The sequence below is a fragment of the Hippopotamus amphibius genome, chromosome 9 (assembly GCF_030028045.1).
Source record: "Hippopotamus amphibius kiboko isolate mHipAmp2 chromosome 9, mHipAmp2.hap2, whole genome shotgun sequence".
NCBI classification, from domain to species: domain Eukaryota; kingdom Metazoa; phylum Chordata; class Mammalia; order Artiodactyla; family Hippopotamidae; genus Hippopotamus; species Hippopotamus amphibius.
The window spans coordinates 63,717,578-63,733,126 of record NC_080194.1 but is presented as its reverse complement, the minus strand read 5'-3'; the positions used below and the strand labels follow the sequence as shown (position 1 = coordinate 63,733,126).

Sequence of the window (15,549 nt, the reverse complement as noted above, 5' to 3'; positions counted from 1 at the left end):
GGTTAGGACTTCAACGTGTCTTTGGAGGCAGATATGATTCAACCCACAACTGAGTGTAGAGCAAAAACAAAACCCTGGGCTAGGCATAAGAGAACAAGGCTGGCCCACAGGCTACCCACGCACAGAGGTACCCCGGCGAGTCCCTCACCCTAAGTTTCAGTTCTCATCTCTAAAGTGAAGTAGGCCCTGCCCTGCTTACCTCAGAGCTGCCATGAGCATAAAATGAAATCGTGTAAATAAAAATATTTTCTATGTGGAAAGTGGTTCTACAAGTACAAGGGATTATTCTGAATTCATTCCAGATTGTGTTGCCTTTTCCTTAACGTCGTAACTACATAATGAGTAGGTAATGAAATGAGAAACACAGCCTGTCTTCAATTACATGCCTCCCTTCAGGTATGGTTTGAGATAAAAGCACAATAGCGATCTGCAGCGAAGGAGAAGAGCATTGCAGGTTCTTGTTCCCCGGGCTTTTTACTCACACCAAAACAGGGTGGAATTCAGGTGAGACCAAGGCAGGGAAAGCAACTGAAAGGCAAACCAAGAAGGCGGATGTTTTCCTCTGGGACATTGGCCAGCATCTCCAATGGCAGGGACTTCCGTACCCTGTGTGTCTGTGTGGTCCATAATATTACTTGCTCCCATGACAATGCCCTGATGATGGCCTTGAATTTGCCTTGTCTGATGACTCTTCTGGCTATGGGGATGTAGACCACTCAACTTATAAAATTAGCTAAAGAAGCCATTTTCCTGGCTGACTGATACGACCTACTCCCATGTCTATTACATGAAACAGAACCATTGTGTGACCAGAAAAAAAATTTTTAATTTATTTATTGGCCGTGTTGGGGCTTCGTTGCTGTGTGTGGCTTTCTTTAGTTACGGCAAGCCGGGGCTACTCTTCGTTGCGGTACACGGGCTTCTCGTTGCGGTGGCTTCTCTTGCTGTGGAGCACAGGCTCTAGGCACAGGGGCTTCAGTAGTTGTGGCTCTTGGGCTCAATAGTTGTGGCACACAGGCTTAGTTGCTCTGTGGCATGTGGGATCTTCCTGGACCAGGGTTTGAACCCGTGTCCCCTGCATTGGCAGGTGGATTCTTAACCACTGCACTACTAGGGGAGCCCAATACCTTTTTTTTTAATAAAAATCTTAAGTTTAAAAACAAAAAGCTCCCTTTCCCCTTTTCAAGAGGCCAGGGGACTTCACTGGTGGTCCAGTGGTTAAGAATCTGCCTTTCAATGCAGGGGATGCAGGTTCAATCTCTGGTCAGGGAACTAAGATCCCACATGCTGCAGGGCAACTAAGCCCATGCCCACTCCTGAGCCTGTGCACCTCAACTAGAGAGCCCATATGCTGCAAAATACATAGCCCACAAGCTCTGGAGCCTGCGAGCCACAACTAGAGAAAAGCCTGCACACCACAGCGAAGAGCCCACGTGTTGCAACTAAGACCCGACACAGCCAAAAATAAATAAATAATAAATATTAAAAAAAAAAAAAAGAGGCATGAAGCTCCAGCAGTGATGGCGAAACTTTTTTCAGGATGCCAGATTAAGTCAAAGGGACTGGGAAGGTGTGTAAAAATGGTCACGTGTATTGGAAACGTCAATAAGGGGTGTCATGGGGTGATAGCTTGAGAACTATAGTCATATCTGAAGCATCATGTGACCACTTGAGTGTTAATGATGACCACAGCAGTGATAAAGTATGTTGACCTTGGACCTCGGGGGTTTGCTGACCCAGGAGCAATCCCAGAGGGGAAAAATAGCACCAGCAAAAAAAAAAAAAAAAGACGAGGCTCTCAGAAAAAGGCTCTCCCTCTGCCCTGCAAACCCAATTCTCTATTTCTCACTGCTGGGTAAGCATGCTTCCCAGGGACTTTCAGACACCTAAAGGAATAAGCCAAATCACACACCAGCTAATAAACAAAACTTTATTTTCCTTTAATACAAAAATTAAATAGCAAAGTTTATTTTTTATTTTTTGTACAGTGATAAATTAGAAATTTACAGTACAGACATCAATGCAGACATACGTTTGTACATCCTCAAAAGCAGGGTCCGTGTCCTCTGACGTTCAGCAATTCATTCAGGGCATGTAGTAGGGGTTTGCCTGGTACCTCTATGTCGAACATCTGAAGGTCCCTCAGGTTGGCCTCGAGGTGGTTGGAGCTGCAGGTGGCACAGGGGCCCAGGAAAGGCCACAGAGCACGAGCTTGTCTGCCACACCAGCAGGCCAAATTTCATCTCTGCATAGATCACACCTGATATTTATTCCACCTTTCCTAAAAGAGCTCAAGGGGCCTTTGTCTTCATCCCTTCTAAAGTCTCACAACATCCCTGTGAGGTAGGAAAAAATTCAGGACCACCTAGATGCCCCACTGGGAGAGACCTGGAAAGCAGCCTCTCCTTCCCAAAATCCACAGCCACGCCAGCCCGAGCCCTCAGCAGGATGCGGGGAGGTGCACATCTGGGAGAGCAGATGGACCTGGCCTCCAGCGGGTAGGGGCTCTCGCTCCCTCCTCAGAAGCCTTCTGGGATGACAGTGGTCATGTACTGCATATTGTAGGCAAGCAGGGAGCTGCAAAAGCTTAGAGGACACAGCTCCTAGGACCCCAAGCAGGCCCTCTACACGTTGCCTGGGTGAATACTGGGAATTTGCTGGTGCAAGAAGAAAGGAAACAAGGCAAATCAGAAACAGAAACAGGCAGCTGGGTTTACCAAGGGGAAGAGGCCTGTTGGGGGGAATCCGGGGTTCACTTCCCTCCGCGTAACGCCCAGTGGGCCATCACTGCACTTGTGGGTGGCAAGAGGCAGCAGCAGACAGCTCTGACCAGGCCACAGCGAAACAAAATCCATTATTTAAGGCTCTGGTATCTGATCCTTGGTAGGAGCAAAATGCTCTCCTAGGAGTTTCCAAGATCTACAACCTAGGCCCAGAAGAAAAATGAGAACCCAGGTCCTTTGCCAGACATAATACAAACCCAGACGGGGACTCTGAACCCAAGTACAATAAAGGAACAAAAAGAACTGTTAGAGTCCAACGATTCAACATCATTGGCTGGAATAACAACTCTCTCCAATCTCCTCCATCACAGAATAAAATGCAGGACGTATAATAGATTGATCCTGGGGGCTCCTTCCAGAGTCTGGGCGCCACAGCCCTCTCCCCTAACTGCTGCTGTGGCCACCTTGCTAGAAGCCGAAGCTTGCACCATCCTGGTGAAATCCTCTTAAGCTGAGTCTGCCTTCCAGGGCTGAGGCTGTCGAGTTCCTCTTTACACCCACAGGTCCCAGCTTGGTTCCCAATACTGTATTCAGTGACCAGGAGGCTGAGGGGGGCCAGAGAGGACAGAGCTGGGGGTGCTGGTAATGTCACAATTCAGGACATGGATACAGAAGTTTCCCTGGTTCCAGGTTTGGGGATGCAGGGGAGGAACAGCCAGGGGAAAGCAAAGTCAGAGAGCATCTCAGGGAAATAAAAAGTGTCACCCCTTCTCCTGTTTCAGGTCCCTGAGTAAGCTGCCAACTAAGAAGCAGTCTCAGAGATCAGGAAACAGGTCTCCATAGAGGAAAAAGAGCATGAATCAACCAAGCAGCTCCATCAGGTGATTCTGGCCACTTCTACTCTCCCCATGTTCCTCTGCCCTGAGGTGTGGCCTTTATGAAGGAGGAGAAGGGAGCTTGCCAGAGAGGAGGTTGGACAGAGGTGCCCTTGGTCCCTGTTGAGGCCAAGGGATTTTGTAGGAAGCTATAATTATACCTACTTATCCTAGATTTCCGAGAAAGAAAAAGAACCCTAACCTTTTTCCCTAGCAAGATGCTGTCCTCAAATGCACCTGTATGAGTGACTGGAACATCCCAAGCCCTAAACTGCCAGCTCCCGAAGCCATATTTGATGTGGGAGCTCATGTCCTCGTAGCCAACAGTCGTGATCTTCCTAGGAGATTTCCATGGAGGTTGTCATGAAATGGAGCTGATGCTTTCTGGCAAAACCCCTGTAAATAGATTTGCAAGGAATCCTGGGAAAGGATGAGTGATGTGTTAAAGGTAGAAAGACCCAGGAAGAGGTTAGTGGGATGGAGACAGTGAAACAGATGGCAATTCGGTAGTCCCCGCTCCTTCCTGAAACCAATGGCAAAGTTCAGCAGACCCAGGGGCATCCCAGTCCAGGTCGGTTAAAAGAACAGAACTGATCCTCCCTGACATTCTCTAAGGTTCCTAACACAGGGCTTTACACACAGTTGGCGCTCAACAAAGGTGCTGATAAGTAACTTTTTTTTTTAAAACTAATACCAACTTAAGAGGTGATGGAATTGCTTCAAGGTAACTGATAACTAACTCTTCAGCCACAAAGCTCCTTTCTTAAAACCGTAGAGACTCTCCATGGTCTGGAACGTGAAAGGAACGGCCTATAAGCCTGTGACATTGCCAAGGCTACTCATCTCTTCTGCACCAATGACCACTGCTGAGCATATATACCTCCCCTGGGAAGGCAAGAGATTTATGGAAGGGACATGTTACAACCCAAAAAGCTCCAGAACTTGGGTGTCCAGGTTCACCCAAGTACTCTTATTGTTGCTATTTCATCATTCATAAATATTGAGCACCCTCTCCATGCCTGGCCCTCTGCTAGGTGCTGCCTTGGTCACACAATCACTGAAATATTACAAAGAGGACGGCATTACAAATCCCCGCCTGGTCCTTCTTCCCTTTCCTGGGCCAGAGTCTCCACACAACTCCCAAGACACTGGAGCAGAGCGTGAGTAAGGGCAGGCTCTGCCCCTGGGTGCACGCTCCGGGGCCCGGCCAGCTATGGGAACCAACTGCAAGCAGCACGGGGCGTTCACATTTTGCATTTCATAGGCGATGCAGTCTCAGATGGAGTTCAACTGGTCCTTTCGGGGATCATTTCTCATGCTCCTGGAGCCCTGACCCAGAGTCCAGCCAAGGTACTCAGGCTCAGCACACACAGCAGGGGCCACAGGTGCCCACTTAGCACCTGTGTCCAAAGCCCCAAGACTTTGTCTTCTAGAACATGCAACAGACCTCATGCGCATCTTCATCTCAGACAGCTCAAGAACCACACCAGGGCAGAGAAAGAAGAAAGGAAAATGTCAAACCAGAGGCATAAAGCTCAAACAAACAAACAAAAAGACATGCTTACTTCCAGAATTTGAACTCCTATTTGGAATTTTGAGTCCCTGGAAATACTTTTCCACAAAGAAATGTGATAAAAGAGCTTTCCTACCTGTTTTAAAGTGGGGCGGGGCAAGAATAAATAAATGAGTCATCGCAAAGTAGCTGCTGAAGCAAAGACAGGTAGGAACTTCCAGGACAACAACCTGTGACATCATCAACAATTTGTCCCAGAGATCTTGTGATTAGACGGCCTCAGGCAGGTTAGGAGAAAGGCCAGTCACAATTTTAAAAGAACCACAACTTTTGAAAGCCTGCTAGGAGGTACCCCCTTGCAAGGAACATAAAGCATACATTTTAAAAGCTCTGGATACCTCTGCAAAAGGCAATTAAGACCTGTGCTGTTAAGAGTTTGCAGTTCATTTCATATGGTCTACACTTTATTCCCTATGAACCAATCAAGCTCCTGGCTGGCATTCTGGAGATTCATTAAGCACCATATAAATACTCCAGGCCACGCTACCTCCAATGAAATCTCATACGGAGTCCTTGCCAATTACTAGGAAACAATTATGCACCAAGCAGCTGGATTAGCTGTCCTTAGCTCCCTCTACAAAATTGAAAAAGTCTCCACTGTGGTAAGTAGACCAGACTCTGATAACATTCTTATACCAAAGGGAAAAAAAGGCACTATCCTTCTGAGAATGCAAGCTGACCATAGTTTTAAAGTCAGCTGAGTAACTATTAAGTCATGGTCCAAGAATGTCCTTTTAATTGTAATTGACACACACAAATTACACAGTTAATCTGTGTGAATGCAAAGTTGCCAAGAAACTTAACATTTTAGCTCGTCCAGACTGGCGTCTGCATAGATGCAATCACACAAAGTAAAATATATTAAGTCCCCGTTGCTCAATGCAATCGGTCTCTGGGGTGGGTAAGGTAAGTCGACTTGGTAAATCTCATTTTCCTCTGAATTAAGTGAATGTCAAGAAAGTGAATTGCCCTTCCTTTCCCCCTCATTAGGCATGCTGCAGTGCAAAAATTCCTATAAAAATACCTATTTTGAGTCATTAATGTAAAATGGAGAAAACAGCAGCAGCCGAGGACAGAGCTGTTGAAATCTGAGAGGAAGAGAGAGAAGAAAACTCCACTGGATACCTTATGTGTGTTTGTACAGTACTTTTGTTTGTTCAAACAATTCTGTTTTATGACAAAGGCACTGAAAGATTCTGACACCACCTCTTGGGAGAGCAATCCGCAGAGTTCTAAACAGCAGACAGTGCACCACAGAAAATGTTTATGTTAGATCAGCCAAACTATAAAACTCCTGTAACACTTCTCTGAACCCAGCATTTCCAGTGTTTATAGATCACTTTGCTATCTGAAAGACCCAGTTAGTATTTAAAAATTTTAAAGGGTTAAAAAAGTTAATCTTTCTCCCTGCAAGCTGCCTGCTCACAGCTCACATCCCACCCTGCAGGGAAAAGCAGCATCGCCCTGGACCTCCTGGAATCTAGGCAGGACCTCCACGCTCTAAGCTGCGACCTGCTAAAGTGATCAATGTTTTGATTTTTCACAGCTTTGAAAGCCTCTAACTGGCTTTTCCATTTTGGATCATTCCAAAGTCTGCAGCAAAATCATTCGTTTTATGATACTGGGGGGAGACGGGGGAGAGTGGTGTTGGGTTATGGGGGTCACTTAAGTGTTGCTAGTTTGTTCAAACTGAGATTCACTGCATGAAGCTTTTAGTAGCATTTGCACCGCAATGCTGGCATTCCCCCTTCAAAATCTGGTAAGCGTGGAGGCTGGCTGGCCTTATACCACCGTTTCATTGCCTCTCCCAGGCTTCACCCAACCATTCCCTCTTTTTTCTCTCTTCACCTTCCCAGAATTCACCAACCTGTTGGAACACTTCTGCCACGTGTGAAGAGTTTTGGCAGACCAAATCCACATGCCTGAAGTGATGCCTACCAGCAAAGACATAAAAATTTTCAACATTTCAACTGCCATATTGGAATCATCTGCAGAATACCGGAAGAGGGCCCAGTTGGAGATTTCATAGAAATAACAGGCAATCACACAGGTTGCAGGCACTGTGTACAGGACTGAGAAGACCCCAATCTTGACCATCAGCCTTTCCAACTTGTCTGTCTTTGTCCCATCCTTTTGAAGATTCGACCGGATTTTGAACAAGGCCACCAAGCCTGCAGCGATGAACAAAGTTCCAATCACCAGGTAGGTGAAGAGGGGAGCCACCACAAAGCCCGTGAGGGCGTCAAGGTTTTGGTTCCCCACATAGCACAGGCCAGTCAGTTCATCTGCATCCACCAGCCTCATAATCAAGATAACGATGGTTTTCACTGCAGGGATGGCCCAGGCTGCAATGTGGAAATAAGAGCTGTGCATTTCAATGGCTTCATGACCCCATTTGAGTCCGGCTGCCAAAAACCAAGTGAGTGTCAGAATAACCCACCAGATGGAACTGGCCATTCCAAAAAAGTACATCAGCAAGAAAATGATTGCACATCCTGTGTTCTTAAGTCCTTCTTGGATGAGAACAGGTTCTGCTGCCTCTTCAAAATCGCAGGATATCCTTTCCCGGCCTACAGTCAGCCTGACAATATAAGCAATGCTATAAATATTATAGCACATACTGAGAAATATGATGGGGCGCTCCGGGTAGGAAAACCTGGAAGAATCGATCAAGAAGGTCAGCACAGTGAAGGCGGTGGAGATGAAGCACAGGCTGGCCCACACAGCCATCCAGAGGTCGGTGAACTCCTTGGCCGAGCGGCTGTATAAGCCAGCATCGTAGCCACACTTGAGAACGCAGTTCAGGCTCCTCTTCACCCAGATGTACTGATCGGAGTTGGTTCCCACCGAATGGCACTCTTCCCCAGGCTGGATGGGGGTTTTGTGAGGTAAGGGCACCTCCTCATCACCTGGCCCTTCCATGCACATGTGGTTGTGGTCATTCTGCGGTGGGAATTTGCTGCAGTTCAGGCTCTCTGGCCAGGCAAATCCAAATTCCTTCAGTACAGGCTCGCAGCGTCTCTTGACCGAAAGACACATGCCGCCGCAGGGACCGATGGGGATGTTGACCTTCTCTGTGCACATGGGCACATACACCGAACAAAGGAAGAACTGGAAAAATCATGAAATGAACAGAGAAAACAATGACTTGGAAGTTTGACTGAAGGTTTGCACAAAACTGACTTGAATGCTTCTGGGCAAAGTACATGTCTACTTTTAAATCAGTCCATAGCATGTCTGACTGTTGATTCTAACCTCAAACAAGTGTGCCTACTAATCCATCACTTACACACTTTTTTTCTTTTGGGTCTAGTAATCCTTTCCAGGAGAACATAGATAAATAAATATATAAAAGAGACCCAAAGAATTACATAATCCCTTTTTGCACAACACTTAGGGAAATAAACCTTAAAGAGCTGACTCTGAGTCTCCCTCCTCTTTCAGCTACTATTTGAAAGAGCTGGACAGACTAATCAAATGACTCAGTCCTTTGGGTGATGGGGCGATTTATTTTTATCCCCATTTCTTTATCACTATAAAAAAAATGTGAAAAAATGTAGATAGGGCTTTTCTCACGTTAACTTTCTCTCCTTTCTGTATTTCACCCCCTAAAATTATTTTTTAACCAGTCTCATATTGAAACAGAAAATGTCCTCATTGAGACACTGTTAAATCCAAGGATGGGATGCAGGTTGAAGTCTCTGGATACCAGGGGTTTGTTGGACCAGGTTTCCTCAATGAATAATAATGAAGCACAATAGGAAAATATAAATGTTCAGTCCCTGAAACTGCAATACCAGCAGGGGAGAGTCCAGTTGCTGTCCTCAATTCCTCCAGCATTGATAAACAGTCTGCTTGGCTCCTTACAGATGTTGTCTATGAAGTCTAGAGTTACAAGTAACTATTTTCCAAGCATGTAAAGGGATCCAGTCCTGTCCTTCAAAACAACTTGGCTGCCTCCCCAGGATACATGTAATTAAAAATATATATCCCTGCAAAAACTGTTTCGCCAACAAAATTGCCACTGATGTCAGGATATGTGCTGTTTCCAAACTGAGAGCTCAAGAATCATTTTCCTAAGCTTTTATAACCTAGTTCTAAAATCCTGAAACTTCCAAAGGGACATTTCACCAGCAACAAGTCTAATCCCAACCATCTTTCTGAAACCACAATTCAACTTTTCAAATGACCTGTGTAAAAACATGCACCTAGTAAGTCAGCTGCCTGCCTGTTTCTTATCTCTCAGAAGTTACAACCAGAACCACAGATTTCTGAAGCTTTCAGCCTGGATAGCTATCATCTATTTTCCCCTCGACTTCTCTCTTTCCTACATTTCTAAAAATCACTCATAGCCTCACCAACCAAAACACAACATTTAAAAAAAATTTCCTTTCAGTTCTCTCTCTCTTTTTTTTAAATGAACTGGTTGTTGTTGTACGATTATAAACACCCTGTATATGCAATTTCTTTCTTCACTTATTACGGTAGGATGAACATTTTCTATATTACTACATAGACTTTAACATTTTTAATGACTGCAAAACAAAACAACAAAAAACAAAAACAAAACAAAAAAACTTCTAATACACAAACTACCTTCTGGAGCTTGACCATGCTATCACCTTTTTCACAAGTGATGTCTTCTCCCCCTCCAAGTACTAAACCTGCCCTTAACCCTGAGGATAAGAAGGAACTCAAGCCATCGCAATCATTCCTTCCTGCATGACCTCTAAAATCATGCGGGACGACGCAAGGAGTCATTCTGCTGAAACGGGGCAGGGGTGTTTCATTTAATAACACACCCAAAAAATGTGGGGGAGAAAGGAGGTCGGTGAGGGAGGAGAAGTTCCCTTCTCCTTATCTCTCCTTCCAAGTCTTAGCTGCAGCTGGCTGCCCTGCCGGGGACTCGCCCACCGAGCAGCGGCGGCCAGAATGCTTGGCAAAGATAACTCTCAGCTCCACTGGGGTTAGGGGCTTGGCCAGACACGGGTGGGCAGGGGAGAAAAACGGAAGGGCGGAGTGTAAGAGTGGGTTCTTTCGCAGGCCAGATGACTTACACAACGTTTTGGCTTCCAGTCCCTGAGAAGGGACAGAAAAGTGGGGGTGGGGATGGAAATCACTTTTCCAGCATAGTTATACCCTTCAGACCTAGGAAGGGGACAGGGGGCTCGGCTTGGCAAGGGCTCCGCGGAGTTAGTTTGAGGCGTCCCTGCCCAAGGGGTCCCGCCCGGGGTGGGGGCGCCCACCTGCAGCTGGCTGGAGCAGCCGTACTGGATGAGCGGCGTGAAAGTTGTCAGCTGCAGCTCGGCGTCCGTCTGCAGCTCGTGCCCCACCAGGTTGGGCATCTTGGTCACGTTGTAGCCCAGGTTCTGGCACATGGAGATGCGGATGGGGTCGCAGCGCCGCTCCTCCTCGTCCCCGAAGCCCCGCGCCGGCCCCAGGAGCGGCAGCAACAGCAGCAGCAGCCGCAGGCTGAGACCGACGCCCCCGGGGGGCCCCCGGACGCGCGGCCCTGCGCCCCGCCAGGCCATGGCCAGAGCCGGGGGCGGCGGCGGCGGCGGTGGCGGGGGCCGCTCCAGCAGACACCCCCAGTTTGCACGGGGGCGCCGGCTGCCCGCGCTGCTCCCGGCTCCGGGAAAGGGAGTGTGATAAGGCGCCAAGGGCGACGAGGGGGCAGCGGCCGGCTCTCCCGCAGCTGCGCGCGACTGTGTAGGGTATTAGACGCCCCGGGTCGGGGCCGAAGGACCGACTGCGAGGGTCATGGCTACAGGCGGCGAGCCCCCAACCCGGCGCCGGCCGCGTCCGCTCAGCGTCTCCGCGAAGCCCGCCAGCACCCAGCGCCCCGCCGCTCTCACCACCCGAGCCCTCCGCGGCGCTGGAGGTTCGCTGGGCGGCGGCCGGCCGGGACGGACAGCGCGCCTCTCCAATGGCCGGGCGCCGTGGCCAGCGAGGGGCGGGGCCGCTCTGCCCCGGGCAGGGTCAGGTCCCCCCCGCCCGCCGCCCTCCTCCGTCCCTCCCTCGGATCCCGGAGCGCCCCGCCCCGCTTCCCCGCTCTCACTTTCCTCCCACCCGGTTCGCGGCGCTCGGGGGCCAGGCGGCGATGGAGCGGAGGCGCTCCTGCCGGGCCAGCCTGCCCCTTCTCTCCCAGGTGAGAGGTGCACGCAGATCAGTAGGCTCCCTTTCCTTTTTTCTCCCAGCTGTCACCTCAGCCCGTGGCCACTTCCCCATCAGGCAGAGCAGCGTACACAAAGAACACGGGGTGTGGATTTACAAAGATTGTGGCTTTAAATCCCGGCTGTGTGACCTTGAGCAAATTGCTCAGCCTCTCGGTGTCAGTTTCCTCATCCGTAAAGAGACTTGGGAGGATTAGAGGTAATGCGTAAAACGCTTAGCACCGTGCCTGGTACAGCGTGAGCTCGCAGCTATTTTCACTCCCAACTTGCTTGGGTTGGAGCCCGGCCCCCTCTCCCCGCCCCCAGCCTCCGCCCGACCTGCACCCGAGAGCTGCCTGTCTCCAGCCGCGAGTGGGGGAGGCGCCCCGGAGCAGCCGATCAGCCGAAGGTCTCGCGCTCCGATTTCCTCACCGTATGAAATGAAATTCCACAGGGGGATTCGAAAGGAAATGAGACCGGGACGCTCCGTGCTTCTCGGCCCGCCGCCCTTCCTGTCTCGGGGACACGGTTTCTAAATAAGGTTGGGAGGGTGAGAGGGCGGGAGGGGAGAAGCTTGACCTGTGCGTGGGGGTGTGAGAAGGCTCACAGCCACCGGGGCTCCCCTCCCCCAGCCTCCCGGGCATCCCTCCCCTGCAGCCCGCATCCCTTTCTAACTTACTCTGCTTCTGCGGGGGTCCTGGGGATCAAGCCAGCCGTGTTTCAATCCAACTTTCCCCGCTCGCTTCCAGCCCTCCTCCCCACCCTCCCCTCCTTGGACGGAGCTTTGTGCTAGCTCACACTCTCCACTTGCACGTCGGGCCAGGGAAACCCTCAGCAGGTGGATTCCTAAACCATTTACAAGTTGTAGGACTGTGGTCAAACTAGTGTACCTCTCAGAGCCTCACTTGGCCATCTGTAAAATCAGGAAGTTCGCATCTACCCCACACAGTTGTTCTGAAGTTAAGTGAGATAATGCCTGTAAATCGTTTCGGGCACTGACTGGCACATGGTAAGTGCTGAATAACTTGGTTACTGTTTTGTGGGAAATCTCCTGCAGCCCAGGTCTGAGGATCTAGGTTAAGAGCTTTCTACTCATCCTGAGATCTTTTTTTTTTAAAGCTCTTTATTGGAATATAATTGCTTTACACTCTTGTACCAGCTTTTGAGGTACACCAAAGTGAATCAGCTGTATTTATACATATATCCCCATATCCCCTCCCTCCCGCGACTCCCTCCCATCCTCCCTGTCCTGGCCAAGTCATCACCCATCATCAAGTTGATCTCCCTTCGTTATGCAGCAACTTGCCACTAGCTATCTATTTTACAGTTGGTAGTATAAATATGTCTATGCTACTCTCTCACTTCATCCCAGCTTCCCCTTCGCCCCCCGCCCCCCAACCCCATGTCCTCCAGTCCATTCTCTGCATCTGCATCCTTATTCTTGACCTATCACTGGGTTCATCGGTACCATTTTTTTTTTTTTAGATTCCATATATATGAGTTAGCATACAGTATTGGTTTTTCTCTTTCTGCCTCACTTCACTCTGTATGACAGACTCTAGGTCTATCCACCTCATTACATATAGCTCTGTTTCATTCCTTTTTATAGCTGAGTAATATTCCATTGTGTATATGTGCCACATCTTCTTTATCCATTCATCTGTTGATGGGCATTTAGGTTGCTTCCATGTCCTGGCTATTGTAAATAGTGCTGCAATAAACATTATGGTACATGTTTCTTTTTGGATTATGGTTTTTTCTGGGTATATGCTCAGTAGAGGGATTACTGGATCATATAGTAGTTCTATTTTTAGTTTTTTAAGGAACTTCCTGAGATCTTTTTGTCTAACACTTATTACTGTTTTCCAGGGGCTTGGTGACAGGGACCAGGTTTTTATGTTGTTTATATCCTCCCCTTTCAGCCAAGTCTAGCATATGGCAGAGGCTGGATACAAGTTGGAAGGGCCTTTGTACCACTCATATGGTGCTCATATTGTGTCTTGTATTTTTAGTCTTTTTATTTTCCCAACTTGACCTGGCTGAGGGCAAGAATGGAATCAACTTCTTTTAGTATTTGGCTCTGTGCCTAGAATTGTGTTATGCACATAGAAGCTGCATTGTCTCCAGCCATCGTCATAACCTTCCAGGGAAGGAGATTCTATTAGCCCCTTAAAGAAGAAGAAGCTGAGGTTAGAACCAAAGTGATTGTTAGAAAATGAAAGACCAACCAAACAGAGGCCCAAAGGAAGTCTTTGAGAAATGGGTGGCAGGTTTATTTCCCCAGAAAAGTTTCCAGCTGGAAATCAATATACTAAGCAGTAGGGCTGAATCTTCTGTATGTCTGTGCATTGGCCTACAGAGATGAATAAATGATTAGATGAATGAGTCAAGTGAATAGATGATTCTCACCCTGTAGGAACTCACAGGGGGAGACAAAGAATAAGCAGACAACTGTAACTCGAATTTAAGTGCACACAGAATTGTGGGTAAATTGAAGGTAGAGGTAGCTGCGTTTAGAGGCCTGCTCAAAGGGGGATAATCGGCAGAATTGTGAACTACTCAGCAAAGCAGAGCTATTTGCAGTTGGCACTTCTCCTAGGGCATTTCCAGGGAGGGGAGAGGAGCTTGCTTTGTGCTAAAGTTTTGTGTACATGGTTTATCAAACAATAGATTTATGAGGTCAAGGAGCAGGAGCTATCCCTTGCCCAGGGCCTTGCACACAGAGGGAACCCATTGGAATTGCATGAAGGAATACTATTATTAAATCAATAAAGGTTCTAAATAACTCACATAGAACCTTTATTCTGTGCCAGATACTATATTACACACTTTACATACATTGTCATTTATTTCTCACAACAGCTTGAGAAAACCGATGTTCTGAGAGGTTAAGCAGTTTGCCCAAGAACACACAGTAATTCTCTGTGGAAGGACTCAGACGCATATTCGCCTGGCCCCAAAGTCTGTGTGCATGGCACTGCTCTCACAGAGGAAGCTGCTTGATACCCAGCCTAATCCGTAGTTAAAGATGACCCTTTGTGATCTGGACCTCTTCTTCCTAGAGCCCTGGCACCCCTGCCTCAGCCTGCTTGAAGCGACTGTCTCCTTTGAGAACACTTGAAAAAGCCCCTTGCCTGTCAGAAGCTTTTCCTGTCAACAGCTTTTCTTTCCCGGCATGGAACTCATCGCAGGTATTTTCCAAAAAAGAAAGCCAGGGGAATCACATTTCAGTCTGAATGTGGAAAGAAAACAAAGACCACGACTTAGAGTTAAGTCTGAATGGCCTGGAGCCCCTCAGCCTCCCTCTCACAGAGTGGTTTACACAGTCGCCAATCTGCGCCTGGTGACAGGCATGGCATGTTTGTCTTTGTTGCAGAAAACACTTCCCCAAGGGAGTTCCAGGCAGAAGGCTTTCCACCCTGTGACATGCAGAGTGTTCGGGAGAGGAGTAGAAGGTAGGGACTCTGGAATAGACTTTCTATTAACCTAAAGGACAGGCCCTGGGTCCCTAGTGGCTCTGGCCTGAGCGCCTGGGCAGCTTCCTCCATCCACTCCCTGAGTAATAAAGGTGCAGCCACTTTGGAGCGGCAACAAACATGACTTCAGCGGGCTATGGGCAGTTGGAGGGCTCTCCATTTGCATCTAATGAGAGGCTGGGTTCTAATTAACTCCTGTGATGTGTTAATTTTTCAACCTGACATTTTCTGCTCTAATAGATTCTTGTAATGGTTCCTAAATTAAAGGCTGCATTTGAAGACGAACGTTTAGGTTAAAACCCACCACCTAGGGGGGTGGGGCATAAACATCCTTTCCCTCCTAAGGGAAGCCTCTCATTTGCAGTTCTTTGCTAACCCAATTAAGTGCTGAAGTAGTCACCCTAGAGCTTGTTTTTTATTTCCTGTGAAACAATCCAACTAATCCATATTCAGTAGCTTCCAAGAAAAGTCTGATTCCAGCCACTCATGAAGAAACCAGCTTCTTTGAATCTGGACAGAACATTTAAAACTCACAAAGAGCTGTCTTGATAGAAAATGGAAGAAAGTGGTTCATTATTATCCTGTTTGGTTGTGGAAGGGAAAATTCACTGCCACTAAAACCTCCGAAGGACCGGGAATTTCCTGTGGGACAACAGAAGCATGGGGAGAAGCCATGCCCCATCCCATGGGTTTATAGATAGTCTGGGTGCTGCATCTTCCCCTGCACTCAAACTAGCTATACAACAAGAG

General features: G+C 48.1%; 1 protein-coding gene across 1 annotated transcript; it reads right to left on the bottom strand.

Annotated features, from left to right (window-relative positions):
• Positions 1 to 1,948: 1,948 nt before the first annotated feature.
• On the bottom strand, positions 1,949 to 11,129 carry FZD4 (frizzled class receptor 4). Its single transcript, XM_057750848.1, has 2 exons — positions 10,418 to 11,129; positions 1,949 to 8,282 (listed from the first exon to the last, which is right to left on the bottom strand). The coding sequence occupies exons 1-2, from the start codon at positions 10,700 to 10,702 to the stop codon at positions 6,954 to 6,956; spliced, it is 1,614 nt and encodes a 537-aa protein (XP_057606831.1). The 5' UTR covers positions 10,703 to 11,129; the 3' UTR covers positions 1,949 to 6,953.
• Between the last annotated feature and the right edge of the window lie 4,420 nt (positions 11,130 to 15,549).

What these genes read in the sequence shown, in the direction of transcription:
- FZD4 (XM_057750848.1), bottom strand. Translation starts at nt 10,702, where the DNA reads ATGGCCTGGCGGGGCGCAGGGCCGCGCGTCCGGGGGCCCCCCGGGGGC. An exon ending in GCTGCTCCAGCCAGCTGCAG is followed by an intron (nt 8,283 to 10,417) that starts GTGGGCGCCCCC and finishes TGATTTTTCCAG; the next exon opens with TTCTTCCTTTGTTCGGTGTA.